The 19,238-nt window shown below is 40.4% G+C and overlaps 1 protein-coding gene across 2 annotated transcripts in view; it reads left to right on the forward strand.

Annotated features, from left to right (window-relative positions):
• The window catches only part of CA5B (carbonic anhydrase 5B), a 54,274-nt gene extending 38,562 nt beyond the window's left edge, over nt 1–15,712 (forward strand). For both annotated transcript variants that reach the window (XM_030933601.1, XM_030933602.1), the window contains 5 exons: nt 4,132–4,250; nt 5,927–6,022; nt 7,160–7,222; nt 8,300–8,455; nt 14,002–15,712. In XM_030933601.1, the coding sequence (XP_030789461.1) occupies nt 4,132–4,250; nt 5,927–6,022; nt 7,160–7,222; nt 8,300–8,455; nt 14,002–14,181 (614 nt within the window). In that variant the 3' untranslated portion in view covers nt 14,182–15,712. The remainder of the gene's footprint in view (nt 1–4,131; nt 4,251–5,926; nt 6,023–7,159; nt 7,223–8,299; nt 8,456–14,001) is intronic.
• The last annotated feature ends 3,526 nt before the right edge of the window (nt 15,713–19,238 follow it).

Raw genomic sequence — 19,238 nt, forward strand, 5'->3', positions numbered from 1 at the left:
TTCCCTAGGTGTGTCAATCACACACTTACAAAATATGCAAGAAAAATTGTAGAGTTTGCTAATTTTTTTCTTGTTTGGTTAGAAAGAACTAAAACTGATAGCCCTTTTAAATTATGCTTTAATAATTATTTTCTTTAAGATAGCATCAAATACTAATAGAAAGTTAGTAATTACCTAACTTTCTCTCTCTCTCTCTCTCTCTCTTTTTCCACCTTTCAGTGACTGCCTCTTATTTCCTGCTTATTCTTCGTTGCTATTTCTCCATGTTGTTGCAAATCAATAGCATGCAAAGAGGAAAAAAGAGTGAATGAACATAAAAAATAAAAAGTGAAAGAAAGCAAAGACATTCTAGAAACAAAGAAAGGCAAGAAACAATTCTAGAAAAGTAAAAACCTAATAAATATCGATGTCTATAAATTTCAAAGAAAAAACCCTAAGAAATGCTGCCACAGTGTGCTTTATGAGGATTGGAATAAAGAAAAGGAGCTGGGGAAGGTATGTGACAAAAACATTATACCAGTCCTTTTGGGATGCAGCTAAAGCAGTGCTTAGAGGTAAACTTATAGATGAAAATGCCTATAATAGAGAAGAACTTTCTCAAGTCAGTATCTCAGCTTTCCATCTTAAGAAACTAGAAAAAGAAGAACAAACTAAACCCAAAAGCAAGTAGAGAGAAGGACATAATAAAGAACGAGCAGAGATCAATGAAATCAAAAGTTGGTTCTTTGGGAAGATCAACAGAGTTGACAAACTTTTAACTGGGGGAGACCAAGAGAAAAATAAAAGACAGAAGACTCAAATTACTAAACTCTGGAATGAAAAAGAGAACAACATGACCTACCTTAATAGGATTATAAGAGAAGGTATGTGAACATCTCATACCGCAGTCCTCTGCTGGGCGTTATTTAGTATTTGGTTCCCCTGAGTAGGACATTGTTACTGATTTGAATGAGTGCATATAAGAGAGTCGAAATACTGTGGGGAAGGGCACTAAATTATCCCTGGATGATCCCTGTCAATTATCATGTCCTCTGGAATTTCTCTTATTGGCACTGTCAATAGGCATTAAAGAGATGGAGAGGTGAGTGCCTTTGTTCTCCTCCTCAGGGTGCTTCCTGCTCCATCCTGCTTCTTCCTGCTTCCCTGACTTTACACTCCTTTGGGGCAGTGCCAGTGAACCTAGTAAGAATGCTTTCACATTTTAAGTTCTCCTTCCCTGTGTTGGTCCTACATTTACTTTAAAACACATGTACCCAGTTTAAAACACACGTACACAGTTTAAAACACATGTACGCAGTTTAAAACACACATACAGTTGAATGATTTTTAAAGGAAATTTACAAGAGTTGTGCAACCATCACTATAATCTAATTTTAAAACATTTCCATCACCCCAGAAGCATTCCTCCTGTCCATTTCCTGCATTTGCTTTTATCTGTATGGGTTCTGTGTATTTCCTTTTCTTCACCATCCCTTTCTCTGTCAGCTCCTTCTCTTTCACATTGAAAAGCAAAAGGAGGGAGTGAATATTACAGATTGCTTACTACCAGCCAGACTCTTTGCTGAATGTTTTATATTTGTCATGTAATTTTTTACAAGTTTAATCCTTTCTCAGAGCATGGAAAGAATAAAATATCAGGCCAAGCATGGTGGCTCATGCCTGTAATCCCAGTGCTTTGGGAGGCCGAGGTGGGTGGATCGCTTGAGGTCAGGAGTTCGAAACCAGCATGGCCAACATGGTGAAACCCCGTCTCTACCAAAATACAAAAATTAGTCGGGCATGGCGGCACACGTCTGTAATTCCAGCTTCTCAGGGAGGCTGAGGCAGGAGAATCGCTTGAACCTGGGAGTTGGAGGTTGCAGTGAGGCAAGATTGTGCCACTGCACTTCAGCCTGGGCAACAGAGTGAGACTCTGTCTCAAAAAAATTTTTAAAAAAAGAATAAAATATCAACAACCTCAAATATATAAGTATATATTTATTTGATATGTGTTATGACTGCTCTGCTTTCCAATTCACTATCTTCTGTCTACCTGCCCCATTTCTTTGTTTCTTTCTTTTTCTTCTGTAGAGACTGGGTCTCACTCTGTTTTTTAAGCTGCTCTCAAACTCCTGGCCTCAAGTGATCCTCCCACCTTGGCCTCCCAGAGTGCTAGGATTATAGGTGTGAGCCACTGCTGGGCCTGCCCCATTTCTTGATGACTATATTTCCTTCTTTCCCGCATTCATCTCCCCACCCAACCCCACCTTTTTCCTTTAATCTTGCTGAGGTTACCAGTGACATCCCAATTAACTAGCCTGACAGCTGCTTGACAGTCGATTTTTCTCTCTCTCTTCTTTCCTTTCCTTTTCTTTTCTATTTTTTTATTTTTTATTTTTTTAGAAAGAGTCTTGCTCTGTCTCCCAGGCTGGAGTGCAGTGGCGCGATCTCGGCTCACTGCAAGCTCCGCCTCCTGGGTTCAAGCGATTCTCCTGCCTAAGCCTCCAGAGTAGCTGGGACTACAGGCACCTGTCACCATGCCCAGCTAATTTTTTTGTATTTTTGGTAGAGACGGGGTTTCACCGTGTTAGCCAGAATGGTCTTGATTTCCTGACCTGGTGATCTGCCCGCCTCGGCCTCCCAAGGTGCTGGGATTACAGGCATGAGCCACCGCACCCGGCCAAAAACGTCTTATCTGGGCCAGGCGCAGTGGCGCAACCGCCTGTAATCCCAGCACTTTGGGAGGCTGAGATGGGTGGATCTCTTGAGCTTAGGAGTTCGAGACAAGCCTGAGCAACATGGCAAAACACCGTCTCTACAAAAAAAAAAAAAAAAAAATTAGCCTGGCATGGTGGTGCACGCCTGTAGTCCCAGCTACTCAGGAGACTGAGGTAGGAGAATGGCTTGAGCCCAGGAGGAAGAGGTTGCAGTGAACTGACATTGTGCCACTGCACTCCAGCCTGGGCGACAGAGTAAGACCCCGTTTCAAAAAAAAAACAAAAATAAACACTTGTCAATATTTTGCCTATAATATATTGGTAATAATGTGTGTGTGTGTGTGTGTGTGTGTGTGTGTGTGTGTGTGTGTGAGAGAGAGAGAGAGAGAGAGACAGAGTCTCGTTCTGTCACTCAGGCTGGAGTGCAGTGGCACGATCTTGGCTCATTGCAACCTCCACCTCCTGGGTTTAAGTGATTCTTGTGCCTCAGCCACCTGAGTAGCTGGACTACAGGCATGGGCCACCATGCCCAGCTAATTTTATTTTTTGTATTTTTAGTAGAGATGGGGTTTCACCATGTTGGCCAGGCTGGTCTCAAATTCCTGACCTCAGATGAGCAACCCACCTCAGCCTCCCAAAGTGCTGGGATTACAGGTGTGAGCCACCAGGCCCGGCCAGTGTGTTTTTTCAGTTGACATATTTGTATATATTTACCAGGTACAATGTAATCTTTTGATATATGTATGCATGGTGGAATGAGATTATATCAAGCAATGAAAATATTCGTCACCTCACGTGCTTACCATTTTTTTTTTGTAGTGAGAAAATCTACTGTTACTCTTTTAGTAATTTTGAAATGTGCAATACATTATTATCAAGTATGGTCACCATGCTGTGCAATAAATCTTGAAAATATATTCTTCCTAACTGAAGCTTTGTACCTTTTGACCAACATCTCCCAGGTGATCGTTTTTGACTTGCAAATTTCCTATTCCATTTCAATGAAAGGGAAAGCAACACTAGTATCTTCAAAAATTGAAAAGCAAAGTGTCCGTGCATAAAAAAAGAAGGATCCCTTTATCCCCATATTTCAGTATTATAAAGTCATGCTGGATAAATATGCTGAGAGAAATTTGCATTTTATTGCACACAAAAGAAAACTGGACACAATAATATAGGATATAAAATTAAGGCAAGAATTGGCCTTTAACAATTGTTTGTAGCTTGTTATGTAGTTAAATCTTGATGTTATTTGGTCTCGTCCTTATATGTGCATTGACTTCATGAAAATCAAATTTATAATCACTTGTATATAATTCAGTGTAATCCATTTAAGACAGTTCACATGGAGGGTCCACTGGAGATTTGGCCTTTCACCCACATTTCCCCACTGCACAAATAACTCTTCCCTGAATTGTTGGATGTGCCATTTTAGTGATCAAGGGAGGACCCCTGGAACACAACTACCGATTGAAGCAGTTCCATTTTCACTGGGGGGCCATCGATGCCTGGGGTTCTGAGCACACCGTGGACAGCAAATGCTTCCCAGCAGAGGTATGTTGAGAAGGTCAGGAACAGTGACAACTGTAGAGAAGTGGGGATAATTCTGAACTTTTAGTTGTAAGAAATTATCACAAAGAATCAGGTGATTCCTATAAATGCTAAATAGCTTTCTCAGGCAGTTTTGATCATTCTCAGCTAAGACATGTAAACATGTTAACTTCTCTCATCTCAAATAATATAGTTGAAATGAACCTTAAGATCCTCAAACTGAATTCTTCTGGAATTCGAAGGTGGACTCAAATAGTAGCCCAAAGTAATAACCCAGGGAACATTGTGGAGCCGCAGGTCGAATTAATGCAAGTTTGCAGTGGTGCGAGCCTAAATGAAGGCTGTGGCAATAGAAGTAGAGAAAAAGAGCAAGATTTATCAAGCGTTTCTGAAATTAAAGCAACAGGACTTGAAGGTGGGGTTCTCTTCAGGATAGGAGAAGGCAAAGTTAACCATGATTTTGTGGTGTCTCACTTGGGAGGCTGGGTGATAATGCATTCATAACTGGTGGATGAGGAATAATTTGTAGGGAAATAAAGGGAGATTTTAAGGAAATAGAATTTCTTCTTACAACTTTTTTCCTAATTCAGTTGTAAATGTTATGTAAAAACTAAAAACACATTAAAACATTTATTTTATATTTGTTTCATTTTATTTTGTTTTGTGAGACAGGGTCTCACTCTGTCACCCAGGCTGGAGCGTACGGTTCACTGCAGCCTCGACCTTAAGCAATCCTCCCAACTCAGACAACAGGCGCACACCACCATGCCCTGCTAATTTTTTTTTTTTTTTTTTTTTTTTGAGACGGAGTCTCACTCTGTCGCCCAGGCTGGAGTGCAGTGGCCGGATCTCAGCTCACTGCAAGCTCCGTCTCCCGGGTTCACGCCATTCTCCTGCCTCAGCCTCCCTAGTAGCTGGAACTACAGGCACCCGCCACCGTGCCCGGCTAATTTTTTGTATTTTTAGTAGACACAGGGTTTCACCGTGTTAGCCAGGCTGGTCTCGATTTCCTGACCTCGTAATCTACCCACCTCGGCCTCCCAAAGTGCTGGGATTACAGGCTTGAGCCACCACGCCCGGCCTGCCCTGCTAATTTTTAAATTTTTTGGTAGAGACAGGGTTTCACTATATTGTCCAGGCTGGTCTCAAACTCCTGGGTTCAAGTGATTCTCCCACCTTGGCCTCCCAAAATGCTGAGATTACAGGTGTGAGCCACCACACCCAGCCTAAAAGCACATTTTAAATGGTTATTCCTTGAAGAAAAAATTTGTCTTTAACTCCTGCGTAATTTCCATATGGAGGATCTATTTCTCTCAATATAAACATCGTCTCTCCTGTAGATGCAAGTGGATTTTGAATATTGGTATTTCATGCAAATCAAGATGGGACTAGACAGATGTTGCTTGCTCACTGAAGTGTCACTTTGTTATATGAATTTTCTATTTTTCTCCCCAAATAAATCCCTTCATTCTAAAATAATATTAATTGCTGCTCTTGCCTAAATTTCTCTCTGATCTTTGTTTCTATCTCATCTTGCACCATGTTGTCATATGGTTTTCTTAGTGGCTTTACTTTGGGTGAGGAAACATGTTTAAATGTCGTAGGTTGACTGAGGCTGTGGGTTTATTCTGGAGAGATTCTGTGTAGTCATGGGTTAACCCTCTTCCATGGTGTTTCAGCTGCACTTAGTGCATTGGAATGCAGTCAAATTTGAAAACTTTGAGGATGCAGCACTGGAAGAAAATGGTTTGGCGGTGATAGGAGTATTTTTAAAGGTAAAAAATTTCACCAACTTTAAATGATGTGTTGTATTCTAGAATGAAAAGATAGAACATTATCATATTGTTATTTACTTTAAGAATATTGGGATCCGTACATTGGTAAGATAAATAGTGCTTGAAATACAGGATTGTACGGCCAGGCGTGGCAGCTCACGCCTGTAATCCCAGCACTTTGGGAGGCCAAGGCAGGTGGATCACGAGGTCAGGAGTTCGAGACCAGCCTGGCCAACTTAGTGAAAACCCATCTCTACTAAAAATATAAAAAAGTTAGCCAGATATGGTGGTGGGTGCCTGTAATCCCAGCTACTTGGGAGGCTGAGGCAAGGAGAATCACTTGAACCTGGGAGACAGAGGTTGCAGTGAGCTGAGATTGCACCACTGCACTCCAGTGAGACTCCGTCCCCCACAAAAAAAAGAAATACAGGATTGTTAAGAATGTATTTTAGGCCCAGGCACAGTGGCTTATGCCTGTAATCCCAGTACTTTGGGAGGCTGAGGCAGGTGGATCACTTGAGGTCGGGAGTTCGAGACCAGCCTGGTTTCCACGGGGAAATTCTATTTCTACTAAAAATATAAAAATTAGCCGGGCATGGTGGTGCGCACCTGTAATCCTAGCTACTCGGGAGGCTGAGGAAGGAGGATCGCTTGAGCTTGGGAGGTGGAGGCTGCAGCAAGCTGAGATTGTGCCACTGCACTCTGGCCTGGGCAACAGAGAGAGACTCCATCCCCTGCACCACCAAAAAAAGAATATATTTTGAATGGTATAAAAATGCACAGCCCAATAGAGTGGTCACAAGCCACATGTGGCAATTGAGCACTTGAAATGTGTCTACTGCAATTGTGGAACCATTTTTCATTTTATTTAATTTTAATTCCAATTTAAGAACTTAAACGAAGCAGGGGGCACCTTTCTCTGCAGGCATGCTGACCTTGTCAGCAAACAGCCTGCTCATGTGTTGTCTAATTTAATTCAGTAATGTTTATAAAATTATAAACTACAAGTTTAAGTGTAATTTCAGTCATGCAATTTGTTTTTATGTAATCACCAGTTAATTTTAATTCACATTCTGTTACAGTTTCTACAGTGAGATGTCCATTGTTTGTAATATTTTCTTATTTGTTGTTCTTTAGCTAGGCAAACATCATAAAGAGCTACAGAAATTAGTGGATACTTTGCCATCAATTAAGCATAAGGTACTATTTGTTTTCCATAATTACTTGAAATGTACTTTTATGTTTCAATCTCAGAGTGGAGACATTACCAAGGCACTTTGAATTGGGAAGTTTAATTAGGTGAACTGTATTCAGCCTTAGAAGAAAACTGCCATTTATGATCCCAGGGGACAGAAGTCATGATTCTGTGGGTAGGCAGTGAGCTTTTTGGTTTTGCCACGGTGCCGCTGAGGACTTGGGGACTCAGGAACATATTGCTGTCCCCTCCTCTGTTCCTGACACCAGCTCCTTCTAAGTCCTTGCGAACATACCCAGAGCAGCCTTCTTTTCTGTAGCTGCCATCCCACAGGCAGGGAACAGAGAGCAGTTCTACAGAAACTTGCCTTGTCCAGCTGGAAAGAACAATGACCCACATCCTTCAGGTCGGATGCCTTTGTCTAGTCCCCCAATATTAATTCTTCAATATTCAGAATCTCAAAGGGCTGCTCTGTGGTGGCCCATATATTCTCTCCTTCTCCCTCTCATCCCCCACTGTATCCCTCTGGTCCCCACCTATTTCCCTCTCCTTTCCTCTCTGGAAGCCCATATATTATCTCCCCCCATCCCCCACTCTCTCCTTCTGGTCCCTATCTCTTTCCCTCTCCTCTCCTCTCCATTTTCCTCTTTTTCCCTCTCTTTCCTTTTAGTCCAGGTTTCTGGCTCCTCCTGATCTGCATTTCTTCCTAAAAGGACAAGTCTCAGTTAGCCTCTCTTGAAAATGCAAAGCGTCCTTCTTTATGCAATGGCCGCTGTCTGAAACCTCTCAACAAAACTCAGAGGAGACTACCTGATGTAACCTCACTGGAATTGAGAGATCACATGGTTTTGGCTGTTTTCCTACTGCGGAAAATAAAAAGTACACAGTTAATTGCAGAAACAAAGCCTGGGCATGATTCCATCCTAAGCAGCAATTCTTCAGGTAGCTGCCCAGAAAGGCCCAGAGCTCCTCTGGACCACTGCTCATCTCCACATACTCCCTGAGAACCATCACCTCGTTGTCCGATTCCTGAGTGGTTTTCACCATTAAATAATGACTCAGTTATCTCTTCTCTTGGCCAGGACACCCTTGTGGAATTTGGGTCATTTGACCCTTCCTGCCTGATGCCTACCTGCCCAGATTACTGGACCTACTCAGGGTCTCTGACCACCCCACCCCTCTCCGAGTCTGTCACCTGGATCATTAAGAAGCAACCAGTAGAGGTTGATCATGATCAGGTACGTTCTCTCCACAATTTCAATCTAAGGAAATCCTTGTCTGCCCATTTAAAACAGGGCTGGGCTCAGACTGTGGCATCAGTTTTAACATCTTGTAATGCTTATACATTTCTATTGAAGTGTACCAACGTCTTGTCTCAGTTTGGACATGAATTTGGGGATGTTTCAAATTAACTAGAGAGAAGAGTTAAAACACAGAAGAACATAAGCTTTTTACATCTATATTTGACAATTACATATGTCTTCTTATGCCTTGTGTATTTTATATATAAATATTAAACTCTACAAAATCAAGACCCTTTTAAAGGAAAGAATGAAAGCTGGAAATGAATGTGTTCAAAAGTCTTTAAAATCCTTAAGGGAATTCTACTATAGAATCTCAGAATAAATATAGAATTCAACAGTGTTTGTCCAGAAACTGTAATGTAAGTCCGTTTTTTGAACTTGGGTTCTATTTTTCCCTTAGAAACTAAGCCTAAGTAGTAGTTACTGTGCAAACACTCAAAATCCTGTATAATGTATAATATAACTAAACTACAATAATATTTACTCATACTTGTTTTATGGGATTTTTATTGATTACAAAGCATTTTCATAAGAGAAAAAGCTTCCAAATTCTTTTTATGAAGCCAGCATAACTGATACCAACACTCACCAAAGATTGGAACCCCTTCTAAAGAATATAAAAGAAAAAAAAAGCTAAAAAGAAAGTATTAGAAACAGAATCCAGCAGATTCATCAGAAGAAATATACACTTTGTCCAAGTAGCTTTTACTCCAGTAATATGAGAATGGTTCATTGTTAAGAATGATATTAATATAATTCATTCTATCAGTGGATCTAAATAGAAAAATCATATTATCATTTCCAGGGAAGTTAAAAAGACATTTGTAAAGATCACCATTCCGTTTTTGAAAATTTTTAATAAAACAGAGCTGAATAGAGACTTCTCTATCTTGATAAAAGAGATTGATCTCAGTTCAAAAGCAAATAGTAGGTTTTCAATGGAAAGGATTGTTACCGTATTAAGTTTTATATTAAGTTATTCATTCTGGAAGTAGCCAGTGCAGTTAGACCGGAAAATAAAAAATAAATTAGAGAAACAATAAAAAACTACTACAAAAATCAGAGATAATTTGGTAATCAGTGGAATACAATATTAATTTCTAGAAATCAATATATTTGACATACATAAATCACAATCAGCTAAAAGATATGATATAAAGATATAATGTAAGAAGGGCCCCTATTTATAATGGAAACAAAAATATAAAATACTTTGGAATAATTTTAACAAGGAACATTAATAAGAAAACTTAAAATGTTCCTGGAGGATACAAAAGAAGACTTGAATTAATAAAGTTAACACATTATAGGATCAAAAGACATAAAGACACCTTTTTTGTCATAAATTACAACCTAAGTTGTCATTCTCCATGACTTGTTTATTCACCATAAATTTAATGTGTTCCCAATAAATATGCCAATAGGATTTTTAAATCGATATGCTATTTCTAAACTCATGAATAAAGACAAACACATAAATAACCAGGGAAAATTCTAGAAAAATACGGGATAATTAGACTCACAAGGTTATAAAGCCTCAATAATTAAATAGCATGTTACTGGCACATGGATAAATAGATCAATCAAGGGAAGTATATTAGCATTCTCCAGAGAAACAGAACCAATAGGATAGATATTGTATTAGTCCATTTTCACACCGCTATAAAGAACTACCTGAGACTGGGTAATTTAGGAAGAAAGGATGTTTAATTGACTCACAGTTCCATAGGCTTAACAGGAAGCATGACTGGGAGGCCTCAGGAAACTTAAAATCATGGCAGAAGGCAAAAGGGAAGCAAGGACCTTCTTCACATGGTGGCAGGAGAGAGAGAGAGAGATGGAGGAAGTGCCACAGACTTTTAAACCATCAGATCTCGTGAGAGCTCTTTCACTATCATGAGAACAGTGAGGAGGAAATCCACCTCCATGATCCCCTCCCCTGACACGGGGGATTACAATTGAACGTGGGATTTGGGTAGGGACACAGGGCCAAACCATACCAGATATAGATAAAGATTAAAAAAAATTAAGAAAGACAAAGTTGATAAAGTTAGATAAATAACCCTATAAAGGTTAAATAACCTTAACTCTATAACCCTATAAAGATAAATAAAGAAAAAGATAGATAAAGTTTTATCATAAGGTATTGGCCATGTGATTGTGGAGACTAAGAAGTCTTACAATCTGCCATCTGCAAGCTGGAGACCCAGGAAAGACAGTGGTGTAGTTCAAAGGCCTGAGAGCTGGAGAGCTGATAATGTAGATTTCTATCTTGGTCTGAAAGCCTGAGAACCAGGAGCTCCGAAGAAAGGAGACAATTGATGTTCTAGCTCAAGCAACCAGAGCAAATTCAACCTTCCTCTGCCTTTTTGTTCTACTCAGACCCTCAATTTATTGGATGATTCCCATCCACTTTGGGGAGGGCCATTCTCTTTACTCAGTCCACCAATTCAAATCCTAATCTCCTCCAGAAACACCTTCATAGACGTACGTAGGCATAGTATTTAACCTGTCTCTGCATCCCATGGCCCAATCAAGTTGATACATAAAGTTAACCATCACAGGAAGAAAATAATAATTTCAGAAATATGTCCAAATACATGTGAGAATTTATTTTATGATAAATATAGCGTCTCAACTCAGTTGGCAGGAAAGATAGAGTATTCGGTAAATGCTGTTGAGGAACAATTGAGCAGGCATTTGGGGGAAAAAATTGGATCCACCATTCAGACCTTACACAAGAATACATTCCAGATATATACCGCCATAAAAGTACTAGGATAAGCATAGGAAAATCCTTTTATGCCTGCAAATGTATAGGCTTTGTGGCCTGTACAATTAGTCTGTTTCTATTCTTTGGATTAAAAAATTGACATATTTCCTCGACTTGTTTTCCTTCTAGAAAAACAAATGGACATAACATTGAAAAACAAAGTAAATACATCAGAGGGTCAGTGGCCCATGTGAGGACTTTGTAAATACAATTTCAACAAAATTTTAAAATTTATTTTTCAAGTATATAATTTAAAATTTTATTTTGTATTTTCTGGTCTAACTGTACTGGCTACTTCCAGAATGTAATTTAATATAAAACTTATGGTAACACTAAAAATTTAGTAAGGAAAACAATGCTAGCTGTCATCTATAATATTATCCTAGTTGCCTATAATTTTACCACTATCATTGTTAAGGGAAATTCTTCTGGTCTCTTGTCTATCCAGATGCACATAAGTCCTTCTGGTCTTTTATCTATATAAGTATACACAATTTTTGTATGAAAATGGAATCATTCTGTGCATACCATTTTGCTGCTCTTTTCACTCAGTGATGCCTGGAACATTTTTTTTTTTTTTTTTTAAAGACAATGTCTAGCTGTTGCCCGGGCTGGAGTGTAGTGACGCGATCTCGGCTCACTGCAACCTCTGCCTCCCGGGTTCAAGCAATTCTCCTGCCTCAGCCTCCCGAGTAGCTGGGATTACAGGCACCCACCACCACGCCCAGCTAATTTTTTGTATTTTTAGTAGAGATGGGGTTTCACTATGTTGGCCAGGCTGGTCTGAAACTCCTGACCTCGTGATCCACCTGCCTCAGCCTCCCAAAGTGCTGGGATTACAGGTGTGAGCCTGGAACATTTTATAGATAATGAACATCTTCGGTATTTTTAAGGACTGTATACTAGTTCATTTCATAGATAGATGTCATTTATCTTTGATACTTTAGACTATTTCTAATCTTCTGCAATTAGCTGAATAAAAAGAAACATTAACTACTTGTACAGCTTCCTAATTAGTGAGGGCTTTTGTGTGATTTGCCGCTGTGTGATACGTCCAGTGCTTGTTTTCAGTCCTAGTTCTGCCTCTTCAGCTCTATTTGCCCTGAAGCCTTTGTTGCAAATGACTCTTCACTTGCTTGTCTACTGTGCCCCAGGCTATCTTCTCAGTTTGAATGAGGGGAATGTGAATGGATTTTCCTGCTGGCCTGAAGTAAAATATTTCCTTTTTTTTTTTTTTTTTTTTTTTTTGACATGGAGTTTCGCTCTTTTTGCCCAGGTGGGAGTCCAGTGGCGTGATCTCAGCTCACTGCAACCTCCGCTTCCTGGGCTCAGTAGCTGGGATTATAGGCATGCGCCACCACGACTGGCTAATTTTATAATTTTAGTAGAGACAGGGTTTCACCATGTTGGTCAGGCTGGTCTTGAACTTCTGACCTCAGGTGATCCGCCCGCCTTGGCCTCCCAAAGTGCTGGGATTACAGTTGTAGGCCACCACGCCCAGCCTAAGTAAAGTATTTCATAACACAATTGGGTCTGAAACCAAGGGGCTACTGGTCGATACCGCTGCTACATCAGAGAACAAGCCGTTGATATTCTGGGTTGCTCCTTTTGCATTGAGCTATATTGTCTAATATTGTAACCACTGGACACATGTAACCATTTACATTTAAATATAAGTACATTAAAAGTAAAATTCAGTTCCTCAGTTACACTGGCCACATTTCAAGTGCCCAGTAGCCATATGTGGCTTGTGACTACCATAATGGACCATGCAGAGAACATTTCCGTCATTGCAGAAAGTTCTATTGGACAGCATCAGCAAAGAGAATCCTGTCTCCAGTTAAGACACCTACATGCAGCCTGGTGTGGTAGCTCACACCTGTAATCCCAGCACTTTGGGAGACCTAGGTGGGAGGATCACTTGAGGCCAGGAGTTCAAGACCAGCCTGGGCAACATAAGGAGACCCTGTCTCTACAAAAAATTAAAAAATTAGCTGGGTGTGGCGGCATGTGCCTATAATCCCAGCTAGTTGGGAGGCTGAGGTGGGAGATCACCTGAGTCCCAGAGGTTGAGCCTGCCGTGAACCATGATCACACCACTGCACTCTAGCCTGGGTGACAGAGTAAGACTTTGTCTTTAAAAAAAAAAAAAAAAAAAAAAAAAAGGAAAGGAAAAAAATAAAGACATCAATATGCATTGCTTTGCCCACAATACCCAGGTGCAGTGAGCAATCAGTAATACTTATTTTATGTTAATGATTCAGTTAAATTATTTTATAAACCCACTTTTTTTGGTGGTGTTAGTATATGCATCAGATCTTTCCTTTCTCATTCTGTAAGCTGGCTCTTTTGCTTATTTAAAGAGGAGGTTCTTGAGAATGAAAGAGATGAATTAACTCATCATCCTTGGTAAATGGATAATATGTGGGGACAGGGCCTTTGCCCCAAGCCTTTGGATCCCAAGTGCCCTCCTGGTTTCACCACCTCCTGCTGCTCTCCTCCCCACAGGACCACCATCAGGATCACCACCACCACTGGGCATTTTATTCCCTGTCAAGTGGTGAAGGCATTCTTACCCAGAAATAACTTCTCCTTCTGTATCTAATTTGCAAGGAATGCTCAGAATTGTAAAAATGAAAGTAATTTATTCACAAGGTAAAGCAAGTTTTCTATTGAAATTATTTATGCTTTCTGTTTCTATTTCTAGCTTGAGCAATTTCGAACCCTGCTTTTCACTTCTGAAGGGGAGAAGGAGAAAAGAATGGTGGACAACTTCCGCCCTCTTCAGCCACTGATGAATCGCACTGTCCGTTCATCCTTCCGGCATGATTATGTGCTGAATGTACGAGCGAAACCCAAGTCGGTGACCAGCCAAGCAACCCCCTAAAACATTCATATCTAGGCAGTATTTTGCTTTTGCTATAATATATACTAGCTTACTAAAAATTGCTAACTAGACTATTCTAAGTGCCTGCATTTGATAATATTTACAGATGAGCATCTCTTAGCATGAGAGTGCTTCATCAGTCTTTGAGGAAAGCGATTTGGTACCAGCTAAGAGACACAAATTTCTCTTGCAGCTACCTGTTGGTAATTGTAATGCCTTTTTTTTTTTCTTTGAGAGACTAGGTCTTGCTCTGTTGCCCAGGCTAGAGTGCAGTGGCCCAGTGAGAGCTCACTGCAGCCTTGAACTCCTAGGCTCAAGCAGTCCTTCTGCCTTAGCCTGTGGAGTAGCTGGGGCTACAGGTGCTGGCCACCTGGCCCGGCTTGTAATATCTTTTTATGTCTGACATTTTTGAGCTATCTTTTTTATGTTTATCCATTAGTGGTTCTATAGCACTATACGTAGGGATTATAATCAAAAGTAAGGCACAGACACTGACCAGAACTCAGGCCTTTCAGAAACAGCCTGTTGGCCCAGACTGGTACTTCGTGGCTGAACATTGGCCATGGTTTAGATGTATTTTATTTTATAACATGAATGTGTATTCTTTCATAAGGACTTATCAATCAGTACATTTGCCCCAGTGTTTAGTTGTTACAAGGACATGATACGCTTACTTACTATCGATTTATGATGTAGAAAATATATTTTGTAATTATAAGAAAATAAGACTTTTCCTATACCCAGAAATCCCTTTGCATTTCCAAAGATCAGATATTTTACTTAAAGGTCTGATCATATAGGAAATATATGCAGAATATTTTAAAGAAAATGCTTGGCACGGTGGCTCACACCTGTAATCCAGCACTTTGGGAGGCTGAGGCGGGAAGATCACTTGAGGTCAGGAGTTCGAGACCAGCCTGGCCAACATGATGAGACCCTGTCACTACTAAAAATTTAAAAAATTAGCCAGGCATGGTGGTGGGCACCTGTAATGCCAGCTACTTGGGAAGCTGAGGCTGGAGAATCGCTTGAACCCAGGAGGTGGTGGTTGCAGTGAGCCAAGATCGCACCACTGCACTCTAGCCTGGGCGACAGAGTGAGACTCCATGTCTAATAAAAAAGAGAAGAGAAGAGAAAGGATGCTTAAAGTGCCTAGAACTTAGAATTCTTTCATTGTACATTTCCAGAAATATTTTTCAAAGGACTAGTAATCTAATAGCCTATGGTTTATAATATTATTTTGTATTGTTTGCACACTGTTACATAGTATATAATGATAACGTTTTCTACAGTGAAAGAGCTATCCTGTCTTCACTTTACAACTGTCTGAACTTTATTTACTCATTAGTCAAGGTTCTTTGCAAGGCAGGTGATTAACTTAAATCTCTCAGTTTATACAGTGCTTTAAAAAACTTTTGTTATGGTAATAGGGAGAGAAACTTATCAGATAGGCTAAAATCTAGATAATTCTACATATTCTGAGGAATTCGTGCCCCCGTGTCTCTTGCTTATAAATATCTTGGAATGTTTCCGAATGCATCTAAACCTATGTTCAGACTCAGTGTTGCATCAATGACTGGTAGTAGTTCTTTCATTAATATGTTTGTCATCTGGTCTGCAAGATAGGGTTGGATGAATATACTTAACACTACTGACTGTACACTTAAGATAGTTAGGAAGGAAATGGGACTACATCAAACTTAAAAATTTCTGTGTGTCAAAGGAAGCAATCAACAAAGTGAAAAGGCAAGCTCTAGAATGAGAGAAAATAATTGCAAATCATATATCTTATAAGGAGCCCAAATCCAGAATATATGAGGAACTTCTATAACTCAACAACAAGAAAACCAAATAACTCAATTTTTTAAAATGGGCAAAGGACTTGCACAGACATTTCTCCAAAGAAGATATACAAATGGCCAATCAGAACATGAAAATATGCTCAACATTGCTAATTATTAGGGAAATATAAATCAAAATCACAATGAGTTATCATCTCATGCCCGTCATGTTGGCCACTATCAGAAGAACAAAAAAATAACAAGTATTGGGGAGAATGCAGAGAAGTTGAAACCCTTGTGCACTGTTGGTGGTAATGTAAAATGGTGGTCATGGAAAACAGTACACGGGTTTCCCAAAGAACTGAAAACAGAATTACCATAAGAATTACCACCAAAGCGGGATCTCAATGAGATATCTGTACACCCATGTTCATAGCAGCATTATTCACAATAGCCAAGAGGTTCTGGAAGCATCCCAAATGTCCATCAACTGATGAATGGATAAAGAAAATGTGGTATATACATTCAATGGAATATTATTCAGCCTTTAAAAAGAAGGAAATGCTGTCAAATGTACAATGTGGATGAACCTTGAAGGCATTATGCCAAGTGAAATAAGCCAGCCACAAAAGAACAAATACTGTATGATTCCTCCATGTGAAGTGTCCAAAGTAGTCAAAATCATACAATAGAAAGTAGAAAGGTGGTTGCCAAGGGTTGGGGGAAGGGGAGAGGGTGAATTTGTATTTAGTGGTTACAGAGCTTGTGTTGCAAGAATTCTAGAGATCTGTTGCAAAACAAGTGTGATTGTACTTAACACTACTGAACTGTATACATATAAGTTTGAGAAATATCTCTTTTAAAAAGGGGGAAATGTGAAGGCTTTTACATGTATGCCCTAGGAAATGCATAAAATTCTTTTTTTTTTTTTTTTGGAACAAACTTTCGCTCTTGTTGCCCAGGCTGGAGCGCTATAGCGCCATCTCAGCTCACTGCAACCTCTGCCTCCCGGGTTCAAGCAATTCTCCTGCCTCAGCCTCCTAAGTAGCTGGGATTACAGGTGTCCGCCACAACGCCCGGCTAATTTTTGTATACTTAGTAGAGACGGGGTTTCACAGTGTTGACCAGGCTGGTCTTGAACTTCTGACCTCAGGTGATCCACCCGCCTCAGCCTCCCAAAGTGCTGGGATTACAGGAGTGAGCCACCGCACCTGGCTGGAAATGCGTGAAATTCTTAAAAAGGTAAACGTGGTAAAAAGAGAAGTCTTTGTTAATTTTCTGCAGTTCACCTGTTTCAAAGTATAGTTACCTTTAAAAGGGTAAACACACAAGATATGCATTTTCCAGAGCACACAGGCTTTCCTCCTAGCTGTCTTGTGAAACGATCAGTGCAAAACCCTGCTGCACTGAGTTTTCCAAATTGAAGGGAGAAGCAATGTACAGAATGCTGACTTGCCCTTACATCTTATATCTGGTGTTCTGGCGTGATTATTAACCACACTGTTTTTCACTTTGAACCATGTCCTGGTTTGCATGACCACCTTCCCTGCAGAGGTGATAGAAGCTGGCTTGAGGCAGTTTCTTTCTCTATGCCTTAGTTAGATGACCCTCAAAGGGGCACAGCAGATTTCCCTGGCTACTGATACACCTTAACAACAAGCTTGTGTTTTTCATGCCCTCAAAAGTGTTTTACTTGCACTTTCCTAGACATAAAGGTGGAAAATTGGGCCTAAGGTCTGTCAAAGGTCTTGGAAAAGAAGATTGTATTAAAATTGCTGCCCATCTTCATTAAATAATACTAGCTCAATAAAACCCTTTCTTTACAATATTAGCGGTTGGTGAAAGACTTCCTATTGTTCCAGTCTATATATATGTCTGTAAATTAATGAGATATCCTTTAACAGGTTCAGTGTACACTGGTTACCAACCTGTCTGAGTCCAGCGTGACAGAACACACTCATACCCAATACATTACATGAAGCAGATGTATTACTTACAGACAAAAAGCAAGGGACAACAGAGGCCCTGGCTCCATTGTGAGCCAGTACCCCAGGGCTCAAGAAAGCTGCCCGGGGGAGGGCTGATGGAGTCTTAACTGTACATGCCCCATTTGCACCATAGCCTGCCTTGGGTTATATACCATAGGAGCCACATAACTCATTGGGCAAAGCTTTAAAGGACATCCTGCTTCCAGGAGAGAGAGGAACACAACCTGGCTGTCTCAAACAGTTCCTCCCTAACTCAAGATGTTACATTCCCTAGGAGGGACAAGAACAAGGCCAAGCTGTTTCAGGCAGTTCCTCCATATCAGGATATTGGATTCTCAGTGCATTCTACAGTTATTCTTAAGAACTACAAGCAAGGAAGAAGGGAGAACTGGGTCAGTCCAAGGCCACCTGGAGGACTGTCTTGTACATCGGTTAGGGTAAAGTTGGCTATTCTAAAACCAGGCATCCACCCAAAAGAAGTCTTGGAAGACATCTTTCTCTGTTAAATTCAAATGATGGTAATTATAGTTCGGAAATGGAATTGGCTTTTAGAGTTACATCTGTAATGAAATTAATAAGCAATTCAGGCCTGTTTCTGAAAATGAATTCAGTGGTTAATTGTTAAAAATAAATGTCTAACTCCTATAAAAGGAAATTTACATTCATTTCTAACTCACTAAAAAATCTATGGCTGGGTGCAGTGGCTCATGCCTGTAATCCCGGCACTTTGGGAGGCCAAGGCGGGCAGATTACCTGAGGTCAGGAGTTCAAGAACAGCCTGGCCAATATGGTGAAACCCCGTCTCTACTAAAAAATACAAAAATTAGCCGGGTGGTTGTGGCACGCACCTGTAATCCCAGCTACATGGGAGGCTGAGGCAGAAGAATTGCTTGAGCCCAGGAGACGGAGGTTGCAGTGAGCCGAGATTTCTTAGAAGGAATTGTTACTTATTGTTCTGAAATGAAAGTCTGGTCTGATTCATAAGAAGTGTTACAACAGCTCAAACACTGATGCTTTCAGAATGGGCAGCAATTCTCAGCGTAAATTCTCATCACAAGGACCAGCAAAATTGGTGACCTGCATAGCTACAACATTCTGTGCCATCCAGGGCACTCTACTTTGGGGATACAACTGCCAAACCTCCAACTAGACAGTTTAAGATTTAGTCAAGAAGCCGGGCACGGTGGCTCAAGCCTGTAATCCCAGCACTTTGGGAGGCCGAGACGGGCGGATCACGAGGTCAGGAGATCGAGACCATCCTGGCTAACACGGTGAAACCCCATCTCTA

This window comes from Rhinopithecus roxellana, chromosome 7 (assembly GCF_007565055.1).
Source record: "Rhinopithecus roxellana isolate Shanxi Qingling chromosome 7, ASM756505v1, whole genome shotgun sequence".
Classification (NCBI taxonomy): domain Eukaryota; kingdom Metazoa; phylum Chordata; class Mammalia; order Primates; family Cercopithecidae; genus Rhinopithecus; species Rhinopithecus roxellana.